General features: G+C 41.9%; 1 protein-coding gene across 5 annotated transcripts in view; it reads left to right on the top strand.

The window, feature by feature from the left end:
- Window positions 1-25,403, top strand: part of NPQ1 (non-photochemical quenching 1) — a 230,466-nt gene that overhangs the window by 2,871 nt on the left and 202,192 nt on the right. For all 5 annotated transcript variants that reach the window (XM_089373098.1, XM_089373102.1, XM_089373101.1 and 2 more), the window contains one exon: window positions 23,251-23,842. In XM_089373098.1, the coding sequence (XP_089229224.1) occupies window positions 23,251-23,842 (592 nt within the window). The remainder of the gene's footprint in view (window positions 1-23,250; window positions 23,843-25,403) is intronic.

Here is a 25,403-nt window from a genome sequence, read left to right as displayed (position 1 = left end):
TCACCTAGAGCAAGAGCGCAAAACTTAGTGGCTGTTGGAGTGGGTTTGCAAATGGTTTAAGGCTACTTCAAGTTGCCCTAGACAGGGCTGAGTTCCTCAGAGAAGTCCTGCTCAGATCCGAGGTGCTTTGGGAGAGCTGAAAGGATGTCTTCAAGGAGTACAAGTGCAGGATTGGGGTTCAAGTTTTGGACAGTGGTTGGAACTGTCAAAAGAGCATATTTGGAGGGCAGAATCAGAGAAGCCCTAAGGGCTAGTTCTTGAAGGAATAAGGACCTGCCAAGTTGGTTTATGGATCAGCCCTAAGTTGACTATTGGGACAAGGATATTTGGCAGTCATAGTGGGCAGCCTCCATGCCCTAAGTTTGTCTTCATTGGAGCAGCACATGAAGGCAATAGAGGGAAGAAGTCCCTAAGTGTTGAGGAGCAGCAGTGGGCAGCCTATGAGTTCTTCACAAACGAAGTTGTGAACAACTCACAAGAAGACCCTATGTGTTGATTCGTTGATGGACTAATGATAAACTAGAGATCAGATTGGTGTTGTTGCAGATCGGGAGCCAAATGATCGGTAGATGTGTTCAAGACACGTGGAATGAAAGGTGTGCGGGGCGCCACATTAGGAAGTAGGTCAAGTGTTGTCTTGTTCAAGGTAGACTGGTTGTCGAAGGACTGACACCAAACCCTAGTTTGTATTCTTGTATTAGTGATTGTATGAGGGCCATGATAATATAACAAAGGTTGGGTTATTAAAAAACTAAAAAAGTTGTTTATTTGTGCACTAGTTGATTTACCGCTGTATATATTCCGTTGTGCACAGTAGTCTTGTTGTGGCATTTGAGTTGGTTGTGTTAGAGATTCTAAAACCCTAACCTAGATTCTCTAGTGCCTTGGAAAAGCGACATGGTATTAGAGCTACTTTGAAGGGCTAGTAAATTAGAGTGCGCACGGCGAAGCAACTCAGAGGGAGCTGAGGTTCTCTAGATCATGGAGCAAAGGATTCAACTGAAGACGTGGAGATGTGGCCTTGACTGGCTTGGCAGCAAGATAGGCTGGGAGTTCTAGTGGATTGGTGGTGAACCTGGTGAACAACAGTTTGTTGTAGGGCAAGTTGTTGATCAAGGACTTCCTAAGACTTGTCATAGATTGTTGGGACAACTCATGGAATGCTTTGGTATGGATGAGATTGGCACGAACGAGATTGCTTCTTGTGATGGACTGGATATTGGTAGGCTAGTTTTTTCATTGGATCATTATGTTGCACATCTAAGATTGGAGGCATATGCACGAGTTGTGTTTGACCCAGGAGGATGAGTGCTTGTAGGACTGAGTTGCGGTAATGATGTCCCATGTTCGACCGTGGCTCGGATTGACCTTGTAGGACACGACATCAGTAGTAGTGTGAGCTAGTGGAGACCGTATAGACTTAGAAGGAGTCTAGCTTCGGAGGGAGCAACCTTATGGAAGTGTTGAGATCTTCAGGGTCAGATGAGATGAGGCAGAGGCACTATCAAGATAACGTGGTTCATTCTACAGGGTATGCTGCAGTGGTGGATGCCAGATGGGTTAGTGTCGCCGGTGACGAGATACTTCCTAGTGTTGGAAGTACCTCCCTCGCTAAGAGGGAGTGTTGAGATTGGTAGCTTGGGAGGTACTTCAAACCCTAGGGTATAGGGCTGTGGAGGAATTGGCATCACAAAATGGCTTTGTGGGCTAAGAACCCAAGGTGGGGGTTTTGCGCCCCAAGGAGTGGGCCCAAAACTAAGGAGAATTTTGATGACTTCGCACTTGGAGATGATAGAGCACCCTTAGAGGAGCAAGGGGCTACTTCAGGCACCAAGAGAGCCCTTGTCATTGTGGAGAATTTTTTTTTTATGTGTTTCATTTGGGCTAAATGGTTGGAGATTCAAGTTGGCCTTGACTTGGGGAGACCTTTGGATGGGCTAGCCATTAACCCTAAGGAAGCATATAAATATGAAAGAGGAGGAGCCTCATTACACATCAACCAAGGCATTTGTTTATCATGAGAAGACAAGAAACGATGGCTGAATACTCTTGAGATAACCACAACCCTAGAAGCCTAGTGAAGGAGGAGATCAAGTATGTTTTGGGTTGATTCTTTGTGTTTTTGTTTGGGCTATGGTTGGGCATACATAGGTAATGAAGAAGAGGAGGCTAGGTCGAGCAATAAGTAGAGTTATTCTCTCTGTAACAGGTTGAGAATTTCGTGGTGTAATAAGTTGACGAATCTGTGATTTTTGGAGGGCCAGTTATTCTCTCTCTAACAAGTTGAGAATTTCGTGGTGTAATAAGTTGACGAATTTGTGATTGTGGAGGGCCAAGTAGCCTACTTCACAACCAAGACTAGGCCGCATTCACCTAGAGCAAGAGCGCAAAACTTAGTGGTTGTTGGAGTGGGTTTGCAGATGGTTTAACGTTGCTTTAGGTTGCCCTAGACAGGATTGAGTTCCCAGAGAAGTCATGTTTAGATTCGAGGTGCTTTGGGAGTGATGAAAGGATGTCTTCAAGGAGTACAAGTGCAAGATTGGGGTCTGAGTTTTGGACAGTGGTTGGAACAGTTAAAAGAGCAAATTTGGAGGGATGTAATGACTTGTTCTAGAGCCCTAAGAGCAGTCACTTATAAAGGATTTTGAGGATTGTTAGAAGGGAAAAATCAGAGAACCCATAAGGGCTAGTTCTTGAAGGAATAAGGACTTGCCAAGTGGGTTTATGAATCAACGCTAAGTTGATTGTAGGAGAAGGATATTTGACAGTCATAGTGGGCAGCCTCCATGCCCTAAGTTTGTCTTCATTGGAGCAGCACAAGAAGGCAATAGAGGGAAGAAGTCCATAAATGTTGAGTAGTAGTAGTGGGCACTGTGAAAATTTCTGAATCTATACAAACATAAATCCTACTGCAATCACTGGTTTATCATCTCCTACTTGTTATTTCATTCAACAAGTTATTTAATTATAAACAATGATGAAAAACACTACTGCAGACTACACTGACATACAAATCATAAACTGAAACAATAGATGAGACAATCACACAAGGGACACCATTATTTTTGGACAACACGTCCCCGGAAAAACCCAATGCAGGAAAACCGGTGTAGTAGATAGAGGATTTGTATTATTGAGTAAGCAAAAACTGAGTACAATAGGTTGCCTCTCACACGGCTAACCTTTAAGAGAAATCACGGCAGCAAGAAATACATACGAGGGTTTACCTCGTTATCCAAGTCACAACTGATTGACTGAGTGGCCCGACTTCGACAAACACTGCGAAATCCCAGCGCAATCACTACTTTGGCCAATGTCTTGCCTTTAGGAGACTGCGTCACCCCTTCTGCTGGATTGATTTGCTGGAGAAGGCTGTTGTTCAGCCCTCCTGGCTTAGAACCTCGCTTCTCTGACAAAATCTTAGACTTCTGACGAATACTCTGCACTACCATTGCAAGAGACCCTCTTGGCCTGCGTCAGCACTGCGTGAGCCCCTTCCTGGGCTGTGTAGGCCTCTGTGTTGCCTCTCTGATGCTACTGCTGCCTCTCTGCCACGTACTCTTTGGCTTGGAACTCCTTTCCGATCCAAATCTCTGCTTCTGCCCCTCTCGTTGCAACTCAGATCACTTGTTCGATTTTTTTAGCAAACCACGCCCCGGAAAAATCGAACTTAATGATCACTTGGTGTGTTTCCAATTGACCCTCAAGCCTCCTCTTATACTTTTCCTGTTGATGAATCAATGACTGAGATTAAGTCCCTAATCAACAACTAAGATTAAAATAGACTTGATCCTCGTCTCTTAGAAGCTTCTCACCCATATTTTTATTAATACCCGTTAATATTTTTATTTTCTTAAGTTTAGACTTAGGAACCCCATTAAAAATATTAATTATTTTAATAACTCCCAATCCAGGTGGAATTTCTCCAAATGATTTCTGGGTTTTGGAGATCTCATGTATTCTAGCCCCTCCACAAAATTTCGGAGCTAGAGCACATCTGATGCTACCCAAAATCAACACTCCCTCTTAGTGAGGAATGTGCTCTAGCAATACTTCCCAACAGTATCACACAGATCCACGACATCGGTCCTCTATGCTGCTGCCCTACATCCATTGCACTGTTGCCCATGACACTGCCACTGCCACTGCTACATCTGTACTGCAACTCCCTCTTAATATGTTGCATCATGCTGCCCATAGCACTGCCACTGCTAACTGCTGCACTGCAACTCAGTTGCTGAGAAGTAAGCAACTGCAAAAAGTCACCCAAAACTGGCATTCTAGTCAGTTTGGATATCTCGTGATGCTGAAGTTACCTCTGCTGCAAATCTATTCTAACCCTCTGATGCTACTGCACTGCTGTTGTATCTGCTCTGTGCCTCTCGCATTATTATTGTATCTGCTCTGTGCCTCCCGCACTGCTCAACACTATACTACGTTGCTTTAGACATTGACACTCTACCTCTGCCACTGTCGCTCCATCATCCCTCACACCAACTGACTCTCGTCAATCTACTACTGTCATTAAGGGCTCCCGTAGCCGTATGTGATCCAAGAGTTTGGGCACCTCAAGGATCCTGCCCCCGTGTAGTCCTCCCAACTACAACTCTATGTCGCCCTACCTCTTCTCCAGAGGTGCATGAGCACTCATGGCACAATCCTTATCATCGTCCTCCTTGTCAGCATTCGTTGGAGCAGCTTTCGAGTCAGACTTCTCTTCCTTTCGCTTCTTCGGAAGGCACTGAGTGGCGAAATGTCCTAGTTCCCCACACCTGAAGCATCTGACTTTGGTTATATCCTTTTTCTTCCTCTTTTACTGCCCTTGTTGTCCCGATGATGCGAGACCTGCATCCTCCTCTTCCTCCTTCTTGATTCTGACTCCTTTGCCACTACTTCCTGCCTTGGTTAACAGCCTGATCTCTTCTTGTCGAAGAACTACCCACATCTCCTCCCAACTGGGGAGAGAAGCCTTGTCCAAGATGCTCTGGACAAAGGTATCCCAGTCTTCAGTGACTGCATTCAGGGCAGTCCTGTCCATGAACTCAGGATCTGGTGTAGACCCCACGAAAGTCAACTGGTCTCGAATTCCTTACAACTTGAGAAGGAAGGGATCGATTTTTTCTCGCTTCTGCATCTGATACTGTCTCAGCTGGTTCTCAAGCAACATTTTCCATTGAACGAAAGTTCCGTCATACAAGGTGGTTAAGGCCTCCCACATCTCCCTTTCTATTTCCTTTTCAGCAATATGTGGGACCACATGATCCTTGACCCCTTCCAAGATGATGCATTTCGCCTTTGCTTGAGCCTCCTCGTATTTCTTGAGAGGATGAGCATCCACCGGAACATCAACCACCTTCAAGGCATAATCCTTAATGTGATTCTTGTCCAAGACTGCCAGGATCCTGGCCTTCCAGATGACAAAGTTGGATGCTCCATCCAATCTGTCTTGATCCCTCAGTTCATTAATTTCCATCTCTGTTCAAATGAGTGTCGAACAGGTTCTCTTCTCCCTCTCTCGTTGTTGCCCCAGCAAGACTTGGATCTGGATTTCTTTGGCGCTAGAAATCCTCTAAGGAGCAAGTTCCTTCTAGACTCCCTTTGAGTCCTGATTTCCTTCACAGAAATTCTCCTTCCAAATAATGTCGAATCACCCCTTCTCCAATCCACCTTTGCTGTTGCTCAGCAACCCAGACCTAGATTTATTTTGGCAAGAAATCCGTAAAGGCAGCGACTCCCTCTACCTCGGTTTCGTCTCCACAGACACTTCTGCAACAACAGCAACAACATCCCACCAGCACCACAGATCGAATCTGCACTGCTCCTACTGCCCCAGAAACTAACTGATTTGAGCCCCCCAGGTTTTGCGCTGGCCCAGAGAGCTGACACAATCACTGCATCAGCTCCTCTCGGCTACTGCGTCTCCTCCTCCTGGCTTAGAAAGCTGACGTAGGCACTGTGTGAGCTTCTGCGTCACTCCTTTGGCACTGCGTCACTCCTTTAGTTGGTTCTCTGGCCCTCCTCTCAGCTACTGCGTCTCCTCCTCCTGGCTCAGAAAGTTGACGTAGGCACTGCGTGAGCTTCTGCATCACTCCTTTGGCACTGTGTCACTCCTTCAGCTGCTTCTCTGGCTCTGAAACAATGTTGTCACTCGGGACAGCTGCCTCTCTGCAACAGATTTGCTGGATCTCTCGGTTAATGGCTTCAATATCCTGTGATCTGCAATGCTCTAATACCATGTGAAAATTTCTGAATCTATACATACAAAAATCCTATTGCAGTCGCTGGTTTATCATCTCCCACTTGTTATTTCATTCAACAAGTTATTTAATTATAAACAATGATGAAAAACACTACTGCAGACTACACTGACATACAGATCATAAATTGAAACAATAGATGAGACAAACACACAAGGGACACCGTTATTTTTGGACAACACGTCCCTGGAAAAACCCAATGCAGGAAAACCGGTGTAGCAGATAGAGGGTTTGTATTATTAAGCAAGCAGAATCTGAGTACAACAGGTTGCCTCTCACACTGGCTAACCTTTCAGAGAAATCACAACAACAAGAAATACATACGAGGGTTTACCTTGTTCTCCAAGTCACAACTGATCCACTGAGTGGCCCGACTCCTGCAAACACTGCGAAATCCTAGCGCAATCACTGATTGGCCCAGTGTCTTACCTCTAGGAGACTGCGTCACCCCTTCTGCTGGATCGATTTGTTGGAGGAAGACTGTTGTTCAGCCCTCCTGGCTTAGAACCTCACTTCTCCAACAAAATCTCGGACTTCTGACGAATACTCAGCATTGCCACTGCAAGAGACCCTCCTAGCCTGCATCAGCATTGCGTGAGCCCCTTTCTAGGTTGCGTAGGTCTCTGCACTGCCTCTCTGATGCTACTGCTGCCTCTCTGCCACGTACTCATTGGCTCGAAACTCCTTTCTGATCCAAATCTCTGCTTCTGCCCCTCTCACTGCAACTCAGATAACTTGTTCGATTTTCTCAGCAAACCATGCCCTAGAAAAATCGAACTGACTGATCACTTGGTGTGTCTCCAACTAACCCTCAAGTCTCCTCTTATATTTTTCTTGTTGATGAATCAACGACTGAGATTAAGTCCCTAATCAACGACTAAGATTAAAACAGACTTGATCCTCGTCTCTTAGAAGCTTCTCACCCATATTTTTATTAATACGCATTAATATTTTTATTTTCCTAAGTTTAGACTTAGGAACCCCATTAAAAATATTAATTATTTTAATAACTCCCAATCCGAGTGGAATTTCTCCAAACGATTTATGGGTTTTGGAGATCTCATGTATTTTAGCCCCTCCACAAAATTTTGGAGCTAAAGCACATCCGATGCTACCCAAAATCAACAAGCACCCTAGGAGTTGCTCACAAATAGAGTTGTGAACAACTCCCAAGAAGACCCTATGTGTTGATTTGTTGATGGACTAATGATCAACTAGAGGGAAAATTGGTGAGCCGTGTAGAGTGACCCAAAGGAGTAGGATTCATTGATAGAGGCAGATTGGTGTTGCTGCAAATTGGGAGCCAAAGGACATGTTACCGACCATTTTGTGGGTAATATCGATAGGAGAGTTTTTTTTCTCCAAGATGGTCCTCAGCCGGTAGCCAACAACCCCTTGCAAGCACCAGCTAGCTCATTGTGCCATTTCTCTGCCACCTGAGCCAGCCATGTGGTCCCTCGCCCATCTACCATGATCTTATGTTTGAAGGTGGGCCTCCCGAACCTGAAGGTATGCCTTGTCATTTGGAAATTAAGTATTATAGTTTGCTTATGGACACTTCTGGGCATGGATTAATGGGGGGATTCAGTGGAAAGAATGGGCTAGGTTTGTGCTCTTTTCCCCTAGACCCCTTTTAGGTATTAACCTTGGATTCTAGTCCCTTGGGATCTCTTTTACTGACCATTTGGCTCTAGGGATAATATTTCATGGAAAACCTTGATTTTGGTTGCATGGTCCCTCTCCTTTATTCTTTTATGTTACCCTCTTTCCATTCATTATTACCCCATTCATCATTTTTCCCGACCTGGGTCCACATAGGGTTAGCATGCCCCTTCCTCTTGCCCACACCTTGCGTCATGGCTTGGAATGAAGCTCGGAGGTTGATGCAGCTAAAAAGAAAGATAAAAGCATATATAGCCACATTCAACAGGAAAATGCACCGCAAAATGCAAAAGATGGCCATGACAAACACATTTAGCGCGTGGGAAAAAGCCAATACATGAGCTCTACCCCAACATCATGGCCATCACCTTGGTTCCTATAAGTTCTATGAACCTCCTTCATCATATAGGAACCCATGATTGTCCCAACCCCTAGTGGGCAATGAATCGCCTCACCTTAAAGAGGGGTAGTCACTATTATATCTTATACATCATGCTCTTAACCCTTGAGCCCCAAGCAATTAATCATATAAAATCATAAAAATGCAAAAGGCATATAAAGAAGGGTGGAAAAATTAAGGCTTAGGCACCTCATGTACCACAATTGCTCCCTCCTATACATTATAAACCCAAGTGTGGGCTTCCCTCTTATTAGCTACCCTTGTATCCCAGCATGTGACCTAGGGCTGCTCCTTCTCATTCCCCACCTCATTCACCTATATGTTATATGCCACCACCTTTTGAAGGATGTACCTTGGCTCTATTATCCCCTTTAGAAGTCGAAACCACCTAATAGGATCACTGGTTAACCCCATTTGGAATTTAGGAGACATTGGCACATTCCGAATCCCATTATGGAAGGGCAAGCCATTATGAAGTCCCCGCCTGTGGTCCATGATTGGTAAGCTCATTTACTTGATTTCTCTAATGACTTGTACTAGAAGGCTAGGGGACGCATTGGATCTTATGCAGGATTGCAGATGGTCTCCATCTTGGGTTTGGTCTCCTTATATGAGGTCCTAATCCTCCATAGGGCTACATTGGCACATGTAGGGTGTGCGTTGAGAGCCATGGGCCTCCACAACAGCAGATAGCACTCCATGGATCCCCACATCCATTTAAAGATTGTTCGTGGTTCACCTATAAGACGAGGAAGATGCACTCGATCCATCATGCCCAGCTCACTCTAGATTTGCACCATACACTTGGTAGATGATCCAGGACATGCAGGATGGTGTGGCATCACCTACACCATCATCTTAGCCCTTGTGGGTGATCTAAAGGCATCTTCGATTGTTTAGAGACCCATGAGGACACTTGTGTGCCCTCACATGTCATTTGGAGCACCACAAGTTATTACAAGGGGCCAACCCCTTGTCCACTGCTTTTGAGGGTCCTATTCTTCATTGTAGCACCCATGGACCTCATTAGGTTTCTTAGAGGACCCTACGACATGCATAGATTATTATTTGACCACTTGAGAGGCTTACTCTTTCATTTATGAGCTAGTTTGGTGGGTTTGTCACCAAAAGTTGAATTATTAGAACATTATTTTATTTTTGGGGCTTGTGTAGGTCAAGGAGGCTAATTCGAACTCCTAATTTGTGTATAAATACAAGTGATTTGAGCTCATTTTCTCATCATCACTTTGGATTGGATCTCTTCTCTCTCTTGAGAATTTTACACTTTTTCTAGAGGATGAATTGGAACTTTATGGATGAATTTTGGTGTGGATATTGGTATATCTTCTCTTGGAGCTTCTCTCTTGTCAATTGTGAATGGTTGGATATATTCTATTACATGTAAGTACATGTTTTTAATGTTATTCTTGTTTACTTTGTCATATACATTGGATTGAGATTTTCGCTGTTCTAGGCTAATTGCTGCATGCATTTATTGCTTAAAATTGTGGAATTTTGTCTCTATTATAACATCTCTCAATGTATGGGCCATGTAATATGAACGAAATCTCCTAGGGGTAATTCTATCAAAGAATTTGACCTTGATAAGCCATTTCCTTTGCACATTGAAGTATAAAAGCTACAAGATTGCTTCTCCTTGACCTAGAAGGCTAGCGAAGTGGTCTTGAGACCTCCTTGACTGGGAATCAAGAAATCCTCCTCATATTCATCATAGACTCCATTCTCCCAAAGATTAAGGCACTGATCTACCAAGAGGTGGTCACCAAAAATCACATTCTTTCACCTTCTTTCAGGTCTAGCCAAGTTGGGGTATCTAGGGCATCAATTTCCCAACAAGCTAGCACTCCAAAAAGTTTGATCTCCTAGGGTTCCTACGTTGGTGTTTCCTCAAGGTCTCCTCCAGTTTTGAAGCTATTTCGACAGTGGAGTTGGGAGAAAAGCCAAGCCCTAGCTCCAGGATCAAATTTTGCCTTAGCATCCCCAAGGCTAGTACCTCATAGGATCAAATCAACACCTTCAAGTGAAATTCTTTCTTTGATCCTTTCCCACCTTGTCTAGGGTAAGAACATCATTGGTTGCCACACTCATTCCTCCTATCCTAGACTGGGTCCACTTGGTCCCGTGTGGTCCCGCTCCTTTGAAAAGACAATTCTTCAAGAACCATCTGGGATACCAATTACAATAAGGATTTTAGGGATTGGGAAGTTCCTTCATAAGCCATATCCCATAAACCTAACCCTTAAATCCTCCCTTCCTTTCCCTAGAAGACATTGTACCTTGCTTAGAAAGCAAGCAAGCTCTATCTTTCTAACTCTTCTGGGAAAGGGATTATTTGGGTCCCTCCACATCCTTTCATGGACTTATCCTTCATCTTTGACCCCATAATAAACCGGGTCTCCTCCCATTGTTGAAAGCCTGTAAATAGAAGGGAGCCTTAGCTGAGGTGATAGTGGGCTAAGTCTCCATTTGTTGCCCTTGGTCTAGCATTTTCCCTTTAGGTCCCCTGCTAGTTTGAGCGGTAATAGGACCAATAGATGTGTTCAAGACGCATGGACTGAAATGGCTGCGGGGTGCCACATCATCAAGTAGGTCCACTGTTGTCTTGTTTAGGGTAGATTGGTTGTCCAAGGACTGACACCAAACCCTAGTTTGTATTCTTGTATTAGTGATTGTATGAGGGCCATGATCCCTAGTATGGGAGCCCTAGATAGTTGTATTATAGATCGATAATATAACGAAGTTGGGTTATTGAAAAATTGCAAAAAGTTGTCTATTTGTGCATTAGTTGATTTACTGTTGTATTTATTCTGCTGTACCAAGTAGCCTTGTTGTGGCATTTGAGTTGGTTGTGTCAGAGATTCTAATGCCCTAACCTAGATTCTCTAGTGCCGTGGAAAAACAACAACAATTGTTTATAAAAAGTTGTCAAAGAGAGTTTTAAAAATTGTGGAATTATATTTTGCATAAGTTTTAGTTTTCATACATTACAACATGCATGAGGGGAGTCCCCTTTTCTTGTATCAATGTTCATTGCTTAAACATGAGAGCTTGTTTGATGTATTTGTGAACTAGTGTCACAACCACGAGTGTGAACACAACTACTCACCCCTATTATTCTTCTAGAAACTTCTAGGAAGTGATTTGACCATTTCTACATGAATATTTACTTCTAGGACTTCTAGAAAGGATGACCAACTTTAGGGGTAGTTATATTTTGACAAAGTGCCCATAATTCCACCAGATCAACACCATTGAATGCAGATTGACCGCATGAATTCCAAAATGGAGTCACAATAGAAAATGGGATAAAAATTGACTAAGTTACATTGTTTCAGTGATCACTTTGTACAAAATATCACACATTTTGACCATTTGACGTCCACACGTGTGGACCATTATTGAGGTAACATCCACTATTTTTATTATTTTTTGACCTTGCCTACCTCACACATGTGGAAAAAAGTTGGTTGGATTACCACTTGTATTGAACATCTAGTTTTATTGAGAACATGGATTGTAATTGGTGGTTTAGAGGCCTCCTCTTATAAAGGGATGCCTCTCCTACCCTTTTCATTGTTTGGAGTTTAATAGAGAACTTTGGTACCCTTTACTTAGGATCGATGATTAGTTAGATCAAGTGCAACATGCCAAGTACTTCACCAAGTTGGATCTCAAACTGGGATACCACCTGGTATAAGTTAAAGAAGAAGACACTTGGAAGATGACCTTTAAGGCAAGGAAAGGTCTATATGAATGGTTGGTAGTGCCTTTTGGTTTATGTAGTGCTCCAATTACATTTGTTTGTTTGATGAATGATGTGCTTAGATGATATATTTGTATATATTATAGCTCCACCTGGGCATAACATATCTCACATCTCATGTAGGTGTTGGAGATTGAAAAAACATCAACTGCTAGCTAGTCTTAGGAAATGTGATTTTGCTAAATAGTGACTGGTGTAGTTGGGGTTGTTATTGGTGGAGAGAAACTCAAGATAGATCATACGAAAATGGAGGCCATCCTCAAGTGGCTAGTTCCTATTAATGTCATTGAAGTTAGAAGCTTTGTTGGGGTAGCTCAATACCTGCAGAAATATATAACATCTTTTTCAATTTTAGTTGTGCCACTTCATGCCATCACAACTAGTGGCAAGAATTTCCAGTGGGGAAAGAATTTGCAAAAAGCGTTCGATGAGATGAAACAAAAGATCAATCAAGCACCAATTCTTTCATTTCCTAATTTGCAAAAGTATTTCAAAGTTGATGTGGATGCAAGTGGATATGTTATGCAGTTTAGATGAAAGGAGGTAAACCGATATGCTATCATTTTGAAATGTTACATGGTGGAGTGCTGAACTACCCTACACATGATAAGGAACTCTACACCTTGATTCAAGTTGTTAATAATTGGAAGCAATATTTGATGGGCAAGGGAATTTACAGGTCCAGGTTAAGCTTCAACATACTAGACACTACAAGTGGATGGTGTTTTTGAAATAACTTCATTTAGTCATAAAATATAAGAAGGGAAACACTAATAAGTTGCTAGACATGCTGTCAAGGCCATCCACATCCAAGATTTATGCACATGGATCCTTTTACCCAATGCCCATGATGCATACGTGGAAGATGAGGACTTTGAAGAGGTGTTTTAGTAGCTACAAAGTTTAAATCTATGTAGGATAAGGTAATGATAAGGTTGATTGTCATCTCTAGAGTGGGCTACTCTACATGCTAGATAAGCTCCGTGTTCCTAAACATGAAATATTGCAACTTATTAGAGAAGCTCACACCTCCAAGGTTGCATGACATTTTGTTGTTGGGAAGACAATTGCCAACTTATAGAGGTATTTGTATTGGCCCATAATGTAAGAATATGTAGCTTGGTTTATTAGAGGATGCAAACTTTGCTGTATTGACAAGCTTAGTGATATAAAGTAAGTTTTATACCATCCCTTACCTTTATCCACTAGACCTTTGGATAACATTGCCATGGATTTTGTGGTTGGTTTGCCAACAACTAAGAAGGGCCATGACAATTAAGCTTACCAAGATTTGCATTTTTATGTCTTGTAGAAAGACCATCAAAGGACAAGAAGCACCAAACATGTTCTTTGAAAGGACTGGGTGCACTTTGGGATATAAAAGAGCATCATCTTAGATAGGAAACCAAATTTCTTACTGCCTTTTGGACTAAACCTTGGGATAAGATGGACACGAAGTTGAAGAGATCTACAACTTTCTATGCACAAACAAAGGTAGTCAAGAGGACATTGGTTTGGCTTTTGAGGGGTTGCAATCGAAGCATCCAAGACCTAGGATGAAAATTTGATTTATATTCAACACTCTTATAAAAGAGTGGTCCACACTTGTACTGATAAGTGTCCTTTTGAAACTCGCTTTCTGTATTTGGCACCATCAACCATGGATGTCATATATGGACAAAAAGGAGTGTAATATCCCTTTTTTTTGGTTTCCCTTATGATGTAGTTAAAATGGATTTCCAGGGTTTGTGTTAGCCAAGTTTACAGGAGCGAGATCACGTCATTGTTTTAGTTTTTGGTAGCATCGAAAGTGCTCTAGCCTTGAAAATTGGTGGAGAGGCTAAGGCACATGAGTTCTAAAGAACCCAGAATCGTTTGGTGAAATTCCACCCGGATAGTATTTTATTAAAATAATTAATATTTTTAGTGGAGTTCCTAAGTCTAAACTTAGGGAAATTAAAATATTAATGGGTATTAATCACAATATGGGTGAGAATGATCTAGAAGGTGGATCAAGTCATGCTTTAATCTTAGCCGTTGATTAGAGACTTAATCTCGGTCGTTGAAGACTCAACAGGAAAAGTCAAAATGGAGGCTTGGGGTTCATTTGGAGACACATAGAAAGAGAGAATTGATCTAGAGTTCGATTTCTAGGGCTGGGAAGCTGAGAAATTCGAACTAAGTGTTCATTCAGTAGCAGAGGGGTAATGAGATTCCGGGAGAAGGAATTTTCGGAGAATATTGACATAGAGGCGGAGGGAGCTTGCAGAGAGGCACGCAGTAGCCATGAGAGCTGACACTGGGCCAGTGTGGGCCCAAGTAGAGCCAGAAGGGTTAGCGTAGAGCAGAAAAGTTGCATGTCACGCAAAATCTGTTGATTTGGGGTAGAATCGGATGTGCTCTAGCTATGAAAATTGGTGGAGAGGCTAAAGCACATGAGATCTCCAAGACCCATAATTGTTTGGTCAGATTCTACTCAGTTTAGGAGATATTAAAATAATTAATATTTTTAATGGAGTTCCTAAGTCTAAACTTAGAAAAAATAAAATATTAATGGGTATTAATATAAAACTAGCTAGAAGGTTCCAGAAGACATGGATCAAGCCAAATCTAATCTTAGTCGTTGATTAGAGTTGTAATCTCGGCCGTTGAAGGACCAACATGAAAAGTATAAGAGGAGACTTGAGGGTCAGTTGGAAAACACACCAAAGTGATCAGTCATTCGATTTTCTAGAGTAGGGTTTGCGAAGAAAAGTCGAATCAGTGATCAGTTGCAGCGAGGGGTAGTGAGTACGAGACAGAGAGGTAGAGATAGTGCCGAGAGACCAGCGCAGAAGCAGAGAGAGGCAGACGCTAAGCCAGAGAGAGCGACGCAGAGCTAGTAGGGACTGCACAGAGGCTAGAAGGGCTTGCATCATCCACGCAGAGGGCAGCAAGTGTGACGCAGAGGGCCATAGAGGCTGCACAGTGCCTCAGAGGGTTCTGGGCTGACGCTGTGGTCAGGAGGTCTGACGCTGAGCTTCAGAGGTTGTTGGACAGGGTTTCATGACGCAGATTTTCTGAATATCTGCTTCCGAATAGAGAGGTATTACTGTCGGTTATTTTTCTCAGTCGGATGAGCTAGTTTGGCACCTAGTTGTTCTCAAGGATAGACTGCATAATAAAATAAACCATTAGAATTGCTGCACTGGTTTTCCCAAGTTGGGGTTTTCCGGGGACGAGTTGTCTAAAATTAACAGTGTCACTTGTCTGTTTGCTATTCTTTCAGCTATTGATCTGTAGATGGTTGAGACTATATTGTGTTTATTTCGATATTTATATTTCTAAATAACTTGTTCGTAATTAACAAGTAGGAGAAATAAACTAGAAGAATACAGATAAAATTTATAACGGGTAATACTTAGAAATTTCAACATGGTATCAGAGGGTGGTTGCAGATTATAGGAGAGCTGAAGGCACCAACTAAGGCAGAGCATCTGCAGCAGAAACAAATGTCCCGAGTGACAAAAGTTGTTCCTAGCAGAAAGCAGCAGAAAAGGGTTGACGCAGAGGGACTGCGTCATCAGTTCGAGTTAGAGAGAGGTTAGCGTAGAGGCTGAGGAGGGTAGAAAAAGGCTCATGAAGAGCCACATAGAAACCGGGAGGGTTGACGCAGTTGGCTTGGGGAGCATTTCAGCCAGTGCCGGGATTGCGCAAAGCCTAGAGGCTCAGTCTTTCGGTTGCTCGGGCTTAGGAAGTTGTGGGCAGATTGTGAGGAGTGAAGTTGGTGGGGTGCTATTGCGGTCGAATCAGAACAATACCTAATGGGCAAAACCAAGGTAGAAGGAGTCGCTACCAAGGCAGATTTCTAGCCACGGAATCCGGATCAGTGTTGCAGGTGCATAAGAGATCGAAGAGGTGCGATTCGACGGTTGGTAGGCGGATTTCCAGGAGGGAAATTGAGACTCAAAGGGAGTCTAGCAGAGAACTTCCAGACGGGAAGTAGCGACTCAGAAGGAGTCGAAGAGAGAACTTCCAGAAGGAAGTAGAGACTCGGAGGAGTCGAAAGGGAGAGAAGAGAAATGGCCATGAATGGATTGAGGGATCAGGACAGGTTGGACAGGGCGTCCAACTTTGTGGTCTGGAAGGCCAGGATCCTGTCCATTCTAGATAGACATCGCATCAAGGCCTTTGCCTTGAGAAGTACGAGGAAGCAATGGCCAAGGGGAAATGCATCATCCTTGATGGGGTCAAGGATCACGTGGTCCAACATATTGCCGAGAAGGAGATGACAAAGGAAATGTGGGACACTTTGAAGACGTTGTACTAGCATACTTCCGTGCAGAGGAAGATGTTACTTGAGAATCAGCTGCGGTCATACCAAATGCAGAAGGGGGAGCAGATAGATCACTTCCTCGGTAGATTGAAGGAGATTCGGGACCAACTGACTTCCATAAGGGCCACGCTGGATCAAGAGTTGATGGTGAGGACCGCACTAAACGCAGTCTCTGAGGAGTGGGAGACATTCGTCTAGAGCATTCTAGGCAAGGCAGATCTTCCAGATTGGGAAGAATTGTGGGCGGCTCTTCGCCAAGAAGAGATCAGATGGCTGAGCAAGACAGGAAGTAGCAACAAAGGAGTTCGGATCAAGAAGGAAGAGGAAGAGGATGCAACTCTGGCATCTGCGGGGAAGCAGGAGAAGAGGAAGAAAAAGAACCTCTCCAAGGTTAAGTGCTTCAACTGTGGGGAACTGGGTCATTATGCGAACCAGTGTCTGAGGAAGAAGAACAAGGGAGAGGCGTCTGACTCCAAGGCAGCGCCAACGAAGGCGGAAAAGGAGGTAGAGGAGGATGATGATTGTGCCATGAGTGCTCATGTACCTCTAGAGAAGAGGTGGGGAGACATCGAGCTGTAGTCAAGAAGACTACAGGCGATGAGGGGTAGGATCCTTGAGGTACCCAAACTCTTGGATCAGATCCTTGCTATGGGAGCCCCGAAGTGAGAAGTAGCAGGACTGGTGGATGTCGGTAGAAACAGATGCGGATGAAGTGACAGAGAGTGCTACAGTGTAGGAGTCCCGGGCAACACAGAGCTAGCAGGCTGCAACAATGCGAGAGGCACAGAAAGGGTTGCAACAGTGTAGGATGGCACAGAGAGGTTTGTAGTGGTGCGAGAGGTAGGGAGTTGTTGCAGCAATGCAGAGGCAGTAGAGGGAGCACTTGATAGCGACAAAGAGAGCTTCAGCATCGGGAGTGTTTCTAGCTTGATAGGGATGTCAGTAGTTGGGAGGATCAATTACTTACTTCTCAGTAACTGAGTTGTAGTGTAGTAGCGGTTAGCAGTAGCACGATGCAGCATGATGAGAGGGGGGTTGTAGTGCAGATGCAGTGTTGTGAGAAAAGACCAGCAGTAGCATGGATGCAGAGGGAGCTGCCGTACAGATGCAGCAGTGGTAGTGGCAGAGCCATGGGTAGCAGTACAAGATGAAACAGTGCAGAGGATGTTGGTCAGCGAGGCCTAGCATCAGCACAGGTACTGGTGCTATATAAGCAGAGTGATGCTTAATTGGAGTATTACTAGAGCACAGTCCTGCATAGGGAGTGTTGATTTGGGGTAGCATCGGATGTGCTCTAGCCATGAAAATTGGTGGAGAGGCTAAAGCACATGAGATCTCCAAGACCTAGAAATGATTTGGGCAGATTCTACCCAGTTTAGGAAATATTAAAATAATTAATATTTTTAATGGAGTTCCTAAGTCTAAACTTAGGAAAAATAAAATATTAATGGGTATTAATATAAAACCGAGTTAGAAGGTTCGAAAAGACATGGATCAAGCCAAATCCAATCTTAGCTGTTGATTAGAGATGTAATCTTGGCTGTTGAAGAACCAACATAGAAGTATAAGAGGAGGCTTGAGGGTTAGTTGGAGAACACACCAGAGTGATCAGTCATTCGATTTTCTAGAGCGGGGTTCGCTAAGAAAAGTCGAATCAGGGATAAGTTGCAGCGAGGGGCAGTAAGTACGGGGTAGAGAGGCAGAGATAGTGTTGAGAGGCTAGCGCAGAAGCAGAGAGAGGCAGACGTTGAGCCAGAGAGAGCCACATAGAGCTAGTAGGGACTGCGCAGAGGCCAGAAGGGCCTGTGTCATCCATGCAGAGGGAAGCAGGTGTGACGCAGAGGGCCGTAGAGGCTGTACAATGCCTCAGAGGGCTGACACAAAGGGTTCTGGGTTGACGTTGTGGCCAGGAGGGTCCACGCTGAGCTTCAGAGGTTGCTGGAGAGGGTTTTGTGGGGTAGATTTTTTGAATACCTGCTTCTGAATAGAGGTATTACTGCCGATTATTTTTCTCAGTTGGGTGAGCCAGTTTGGCACCTAGTTGTACTCAAGGATAGACTGCATAATAAAATAAACCGTCAGAATCGCTGCACCGGTTTCCCAAGTTGGGTTTTTCTGGGGATGAGTTGTCCAAAAATAACAGTGTCACTTGTGTGTTTGCTATTCTTTCAGTTGCTGATCTGTAGATGGTTGAGACTGTATTGTGTTTATTTCGATATTTATATGTTTAAATAACTTGTTCTTAATTAACAAGTAGGAGAAATAAACTAGAAGAATACAGATAAAATTTCTAACGGGTAATATGTAGAAATTTCAACAGAATCTAGAACTGCTGGAATTGTCGAAATTGCCAGAACAACCAGGAAAGCTCGCGTAGAGGCAGCGTAGTAGCCGGGAGAGCTGGCGCAATAACTGCCTGTCACGCAGAATCTAGAATTGTCGGAACAGCCAAAACTGCTGGGAACTGCCGGAATTGCCGAAACAGCCGGGATAGCTGACGTAGAGGGCAGAAAAGGTGATGTAGGGCGGAAGCGGAGTCAACGCAGAAATAGCCAGGGTTAGCTAGTCTTGTGCCGGATCAACCGAAATTATGCCGAGTGAAGTGAGGTAAAACTCACTTAGATTTTCCGCCAGTATTTGCTCTGTAACCGATTGCTAGATGAGCTTCCTAGATTTGTATTCAGATATTTCTCCTGCATAATAATAAACTCTCAAAACTGCTGCATCGATTTTCTCGCATAGGGTTTTTCCGGGGACTATTGTGTCCAAAAATAAGTGTGTCCTATGTATCTTGTTCTTTGCTTTGTTTTCTGTTTCATGAGATCAAATATAAAATTAATGTAGGCTGCAGAAGTAATTTGCTTCAATATTCAGAAGAATAACTTGATGAATGTAATTTAAAAAACAAGTAGGTGAATTAGATCCAGATTTGCTATAGTAGGGGTTCCTTCCAGTGTAGGAATTTTCACAAATTGGTGGGCCCAGAGGGTTTTGGAGGAGTTTTACGGGGTCCGACAGGTCTGCTTGCTATATTTCATTATTAGGGCCAGTTCCCCACAATTTGCTCTTGGTTCTGTTGCATTATGATGATTCCCATAAAACGAGGTGATTTCAAGCATATTTTAATTGAATACGCTAAAGGTGTTATTTGGAGCATATTAGTTGGAGAAACACTTTAGTGTAATAGCTCTTTGGAACCGGGATGAAGAGATCTATAGGATGTGATGATGAAAAGTGACTTTAAGTGGCCGGAGAGATCATAGAGGTAGATTTACCATTTTCCGGGATTAAAAGTGACTTAAATAAAATAAAAGTGACTTAAATAAAATAAAAGGGAGAAGCTTCTAGAGTGGGAATAAAATAATAGAATACAAGTGCTTCTAGAATGCTGGAGAGAGATCCATCAAATCTTTAAAAGGAGGGGAAGTAAGTCATTTGGGACATCTTGGATTGGAGTATTTTCTTGGAGAGTTCTTTTGAGAACTTGGTTTTCAGGTTCAGGGAGAGCCCTAGGATAAAAACCCTTGGGTTTCTTGGTGTGTTGGACGAAACCCCAATTCACTATTGAAGAGGTTTCATTCTGAAATCTCATTGGGCTTTATCAGCATCAGTTGGTGAGCAGATCTGAAGCATCTATGGATTGAGGTGGGGATCACTCAGATCTCCAATTTGGGTTTCATTTCCAGTTGTAGTTTTTTTGGGAGGCCATCATCAGTATTGCAGCAGCTATTTTGGAAGTCTTCACCTCAGTTATTTTCATGTAATCTGCTATTTAGTAAATATAATAAAGCTGATTTTGTTATTTCTCGTGTTGTTTTCAATTGCAGTATTTTTATAAAATTGCTGAAGTAGCAGCACTGCACTTTTCTAGGTTTACATTATTACTAGCAATTTCTGTTAATGGGTGAAATTTTTATGGTGTTTTGGATGGAATTCATGGAAATAATTTTGCCGAAATAGAATCCATATTATTTTAACAAAAATGAGAAAAAGGGCTATCACACATTTAGGCCACACAGTGTCTATGACAACTCCACAATGAGTGCCCCTTTCTTTGTACTTGCATTTCATAATTGAGAAAAAGAGAGTAAAACATAAGCCTCACTTCTAGCTGGTTTTCTCCTATGTTAGGGTTACCAGGTCACATCTTGTGTACATTTATGTGGATAGTGTGTTCATTTTCTTGTTTCTTTCATTTCAGTTTCAGTTATTCCATAATTTTAAGCACTATGCATTAGTATTAAGTCTAAGATCTAAGGTAATAAACAACATAATAAAAAAATTTTAGAATATTGTAAGATCTGTTGGGACAACCTATTCCAATGAAATATCCATGGCAGTTTGCAGATCAATCTTCATCAAATTTTGCAACTAACTTGGAAAGGTTTGAGAGTATAGTTTTGATCCTTGTAGATTTTGACCCTTGCCTCATCTCTTTCTATGTTGAAACTTTTACAACACTGCCTCAATTCATCTTGCATTCTAGCTAGCATTTCAAAGAACGTTTGTCTCTTTCCCTTAAAGTTGTTTCAAATCTATATCCAATAGGATCACAACTTTAAAAGGAGCTACACCTCTGGTCTTATGCTTATTGTGATTATACACAAGCTACACAAATGGAAGGATTTCTTCCCATAAGATATTGCCTATGCCAGAAATGCCTTTAGCATGTGTTCCGTAAGATGGTTGATGCTTTCTGGCTGCCTGTCTGACTGTGGATAACAATCATTAAACTAAGTACCCAAGGAATTAAAGAAGTCATCCATAAATTTCCTACAAATCTGCGTTGTAATCACTGACAATACTTAGTAAGAACAAATTTAGAAATCACCAATAAAAATAGTAGAATTTTTCTCTTCCTTTCTTGTCAGTGGTCACATGAAAGGAGGAAAATCTGGTGATCTTAGATAATTTGTCTATCACAAGCAAATTGCAATTGATTATGTTATTTAAATACCGTTTGCAAACATGATGTGAACTGTGGGGAGCAAGATGGGTTTTAACTTTTATGATGTTTTGCTTCTGCTGTTTTATATTCTCTCTCTCTTTTGGTTCCTGGTGGGATCCACCTTTGGGACATATGCTTTTTATTTGAAAGAGTGCATCTTATACTACATTGTAAAACAGTAGGAACACATCATAGATTACACCTGCGTGCTAGACAGGTTATTTTGCTTCCTCTCTCAACATAGACAAGATGGGCCAACATGTCAGTCTTAATCCTACGTTCTTGTAAATGTACATGCTTATAAAATTCTTTAATCTAACGAAAAGTTGATTTAATACTTCTGCCTTAAAATCGACAACTCCCCAAACTGCGGAAAGGATGAGTTTTCATTGAAAGTTGCCTTACACCTCCTTTTTCACAAAAAAATGCATTCCTATGAAGTGGATGGTATGCCAATTCTCTGTAGCAGAAAACAAACTTGGAGAAAAGAGAGTTGAAGATGACTGGAAATGATAAGGCGGTATTTGCAGATGTTGGCAGCATGTTTTTATTTTGAGAAAGGGTGTGGTGGCATAAGGATGATTCTGGTAACTTAGTTGCATGGTAGTATCAGTCATCTACTCTTGGGCTTTAACCTGGAGATGTGAACTTGTTAGGCAGTTTGGCAGCATGTTTTTATTTTGAGAAAGGGTGTGGTGGCATAAGGATGATTCTGGTAACTTAGTTGCATGGTAGTATCAGTCATCTACTCTGGGCTTTAACCTGGAGATGTGAACTTGTTAGGCAGTTGACTCGTAGTTCCTTAGGCTGTTACATTGACTGAAGGTTTTTGGGCCTAATATGGACAAGTGGTTCAAAAACCGGAGTAATAACTGGAACAAAACCATTTGTCCATGAAAGTTCCTGCATCTAAGAGTTAAATCTCTTTTATCAACAAATAATCAGAATTTCTAGTCCAGGGCTTCTGGAAAAGATTATAAAAAGTGTGTTTTATTCTCTGCATAAAGTCCAACCCTTCATTATGAAATATTTTCACAACAGATAATTTCTGTCTCTGCTTTCCATGTACGTTATAGTCTTGCTATGAAATTTTTCTCTGACATGATGATTCAAATAATCTGGAGCAGCCCCTCTATAGCTCAAGACACCTTGTTTGTTGCAGAAAAGTTGTATTCCATTTTTTTATTTATTATTTGGTACCTGCGATGTCATAATCTCCATTATATAACATTTTTTCATAATATTATCTTTTTGTGTATTTGGCTTGATGCTTGGTCATGCTGATTTATACCTCTAATCCTTTCTTTTAAATGCAACTTTGTGTGAGGTTGCCTTTGCCTCATGGCAGTTTCATATATCTATTACTGGATTATTGATCAATTCCCAGTCATGAAATTAGTTGGATGCATTTGTGAACTGTCATATTTAGTATGGTTGTTTCTCCTAATAGATCTCATTGTAAAACAGGAAAAGTAACTCCTGTGTTTTGAGGCCCAAGCTACATATTTCCATGTACAGCCCACTATTTTTGGCCTTGGGGACTACATTATGTCTGCTTCTGATGAAGGGGCAAAATGATATCTTGAGGATTTCATGAACAAAATGTCAAATAGTAGGTCCTGAGACAATGGGTAGGAACATCCCATTATGGATTGGTGTCTTCTTTGATTCAAGGAGCAAACTAAAGGCTTCTAAAAGATTGGGGTGATTGCCTTTGTCATGAGGGTGCAAAGTTGCAAAATATTGCTCCCACGCTAAAATATTGGACTTCAAAGTCTTGGAATGTTACTATCTATTTTTTGTTCAAATTATCTTGTTGTAACATGAGACGTTTTAGAGAGAAATTTATCAGTTGAAATCAATAATTTTTTCTCCTCTATACAGGTGAGCCATTTATTGCCATGGCCTCGTCTCCATCTTCTCTGCATATGTTCTACCTGAAGAAGAATACCTTGAAATGTTCGACAGAGTCCTCTCTCAATAGGAGCAGAATATTTAGAGTTAGAGCCTTGTCTGGCTGGAATTGGATTAAAGAAAAACCATGGCCCAAATATCAATTTATTAAATATTCAATTAACAAGAAAAGTAGTAAACGAGAGTTCAAAGGCAAGGATGGATTACTTGAACCTATTGCATCTGAAGATATGACAAGGGGGAATGAAAATCTCACTGGTTACAAAGGAAGCTTGCTTCTTATTAGAGTTCTTGGCCTGCATAAAAAGGACACATATCTGCAGATTCATGCTTTTGAAAGACAGATAAACAGATGGAATGGGCAAAAGACATTTGCATGGGTCTTGGAAGCTGTTAAAAGTACAAAGAAATGGCTCATAGACATAGGAAACAAGGAGAGTTGTATGTACAGACCGGAAACTGCAATGACAATAATGATCCTATTGTGGACACTTCTGTTTAACTCACCAGTTTATGCAGCTGATGCGCTGAGGACTTGTGCTTGTTTGTTGAAAGAGTGCAGGTAATGTATTGTCTGAAAAAAAAGGTAATATATTGTCTTAAAAACATGGAAGATCTATTCTCTTTTTTCTTGTGATGAATAATTTGAACAAGATATTGACCTAATTTTTAAAATTTTCAATATCAAATACTTTATAGATTATAAGTTGTTCACTTCTTGTAGAAGGCATTACTTACATCTACTTGTAGAGTATAAATGCTTCTGGTGTGTTTTGCGACATTCGTTATACAGCATTGCTATATATAGTTCAATTTAAGATAGAACACATGCATCTCATGTCAGCACAGTGATAGTCCAAATGTGTCTTTTTTGTGAGTTTTACACACAAGATTGGGAATGAAGAATGAAAACCATAATATATTAAAAGAGAGAGTGATATACTTGGTTCATCTACAAGATAGTGTGGATTATAGAAATTTTCAAACTTACTTTTAATGCAATTCTGAAAAACATAGTACAACTTGAGTGGGCCTAGTGGTTAAGAGCATGTGTTTCCTCTTAGGAGGTCATAGGTTTGAATCGAGAGGGAGGTAGGGTATGTACACCTCTATAGACTTGAACAGTGAAATTGCTGAGCAAAGGGATCCCTTGTCCCATAAACAAGGGGGTCTCATACAACAATTTCTTGTCTGGCTAGGCCGTGACCTTAAAATTAGATTATTATTATTATTATATAGTATTAAAAGAGAGTGGTATACTTGGTTCATTTACATTATTGTGTGGATTGTCGAAATTTTGAAAATTTCACTTTTATTGCAGTTCTGAAATTTACCTCACATCAGAGGTTTCCCGAATCCAAATACTACGACTATTTTGTAATGTCCCTTTCCAATCCATAGCCGCAGAGAAAGTGATGTCATAGCCTACCTTGATCCCTGTAGGTTGTCAGCAAGAAAAAGGGGGTCAATAGATTCATTAGTAGATATTATCTTAATAATTAAATAAAAGGTGATAAAGTCACTTTAGAAAAATAAATGACCCATGGTATCATTTTGCCACCCATTGTATTTTGGAGAGGGAAAAATTATAAAGAAGAGACTTGAGTAAAAGAGGTATGTGAGATTTGATTGGTGAATTGACAAAAAACTCAAGTAGCTTGTGACAGGGAAACCCTCAAGTATTCCCAGTTTCAGTGTTGAAATAGACACACTAGCCTAGTGGAGATTGGTTTTGGTGGTTGTTGGGCCACCCTAGCTAATCAATAAAGTTATCATCTACAGAAGAGGTTGAATTGGTATTCCAAGGAAGCCAAATCAGTAGTCCAGGAGGAGTTTGATCTATCTACCCAGAAGGCCGAATTTCCCGGTGCACAACGGTCGAATTGCATATTTTACAGAGGGTTGAATTTCTAGAGTTGCAGGGGCTGAGTTTCTCTTCAATTCAAAGGCTGAATTTCTAGTGTTGTTGGGGCCAAATTTCTAATGTTGCAGAGACTGAGTTTTTGGTGTTACCGGGGCAGAGTTTCTTTTGTGTTGGATAGGCTGAATTTATGGTATTATTGGGCCGAGTTTCTTTGTGTTATAGGGGCCAAGTTTTGCTACAAGTTGGAGGCCGAATTAAT

This window comes from Pinus tabuliformis, chromosome 8 (assembly GCF_031772625.1).
Source record: "Pinus tabuliformis cultivar Carrire ecotype Pingquan chromosome 8, CPIR1, whole genome shotgun sequence".
Classification (NCBI taxonomy): domain Eukaryota; kingdom Viridiplantae; phylum Streptophyta; class Pinopsida; order Pinales; family Pinaceae; genus Pinus; species Pinus tabuliformis.
Note: the sequence above shows the minus strand (reverse complement) of the source record. Positions and strands in the feature narration are given on the sequence as shown.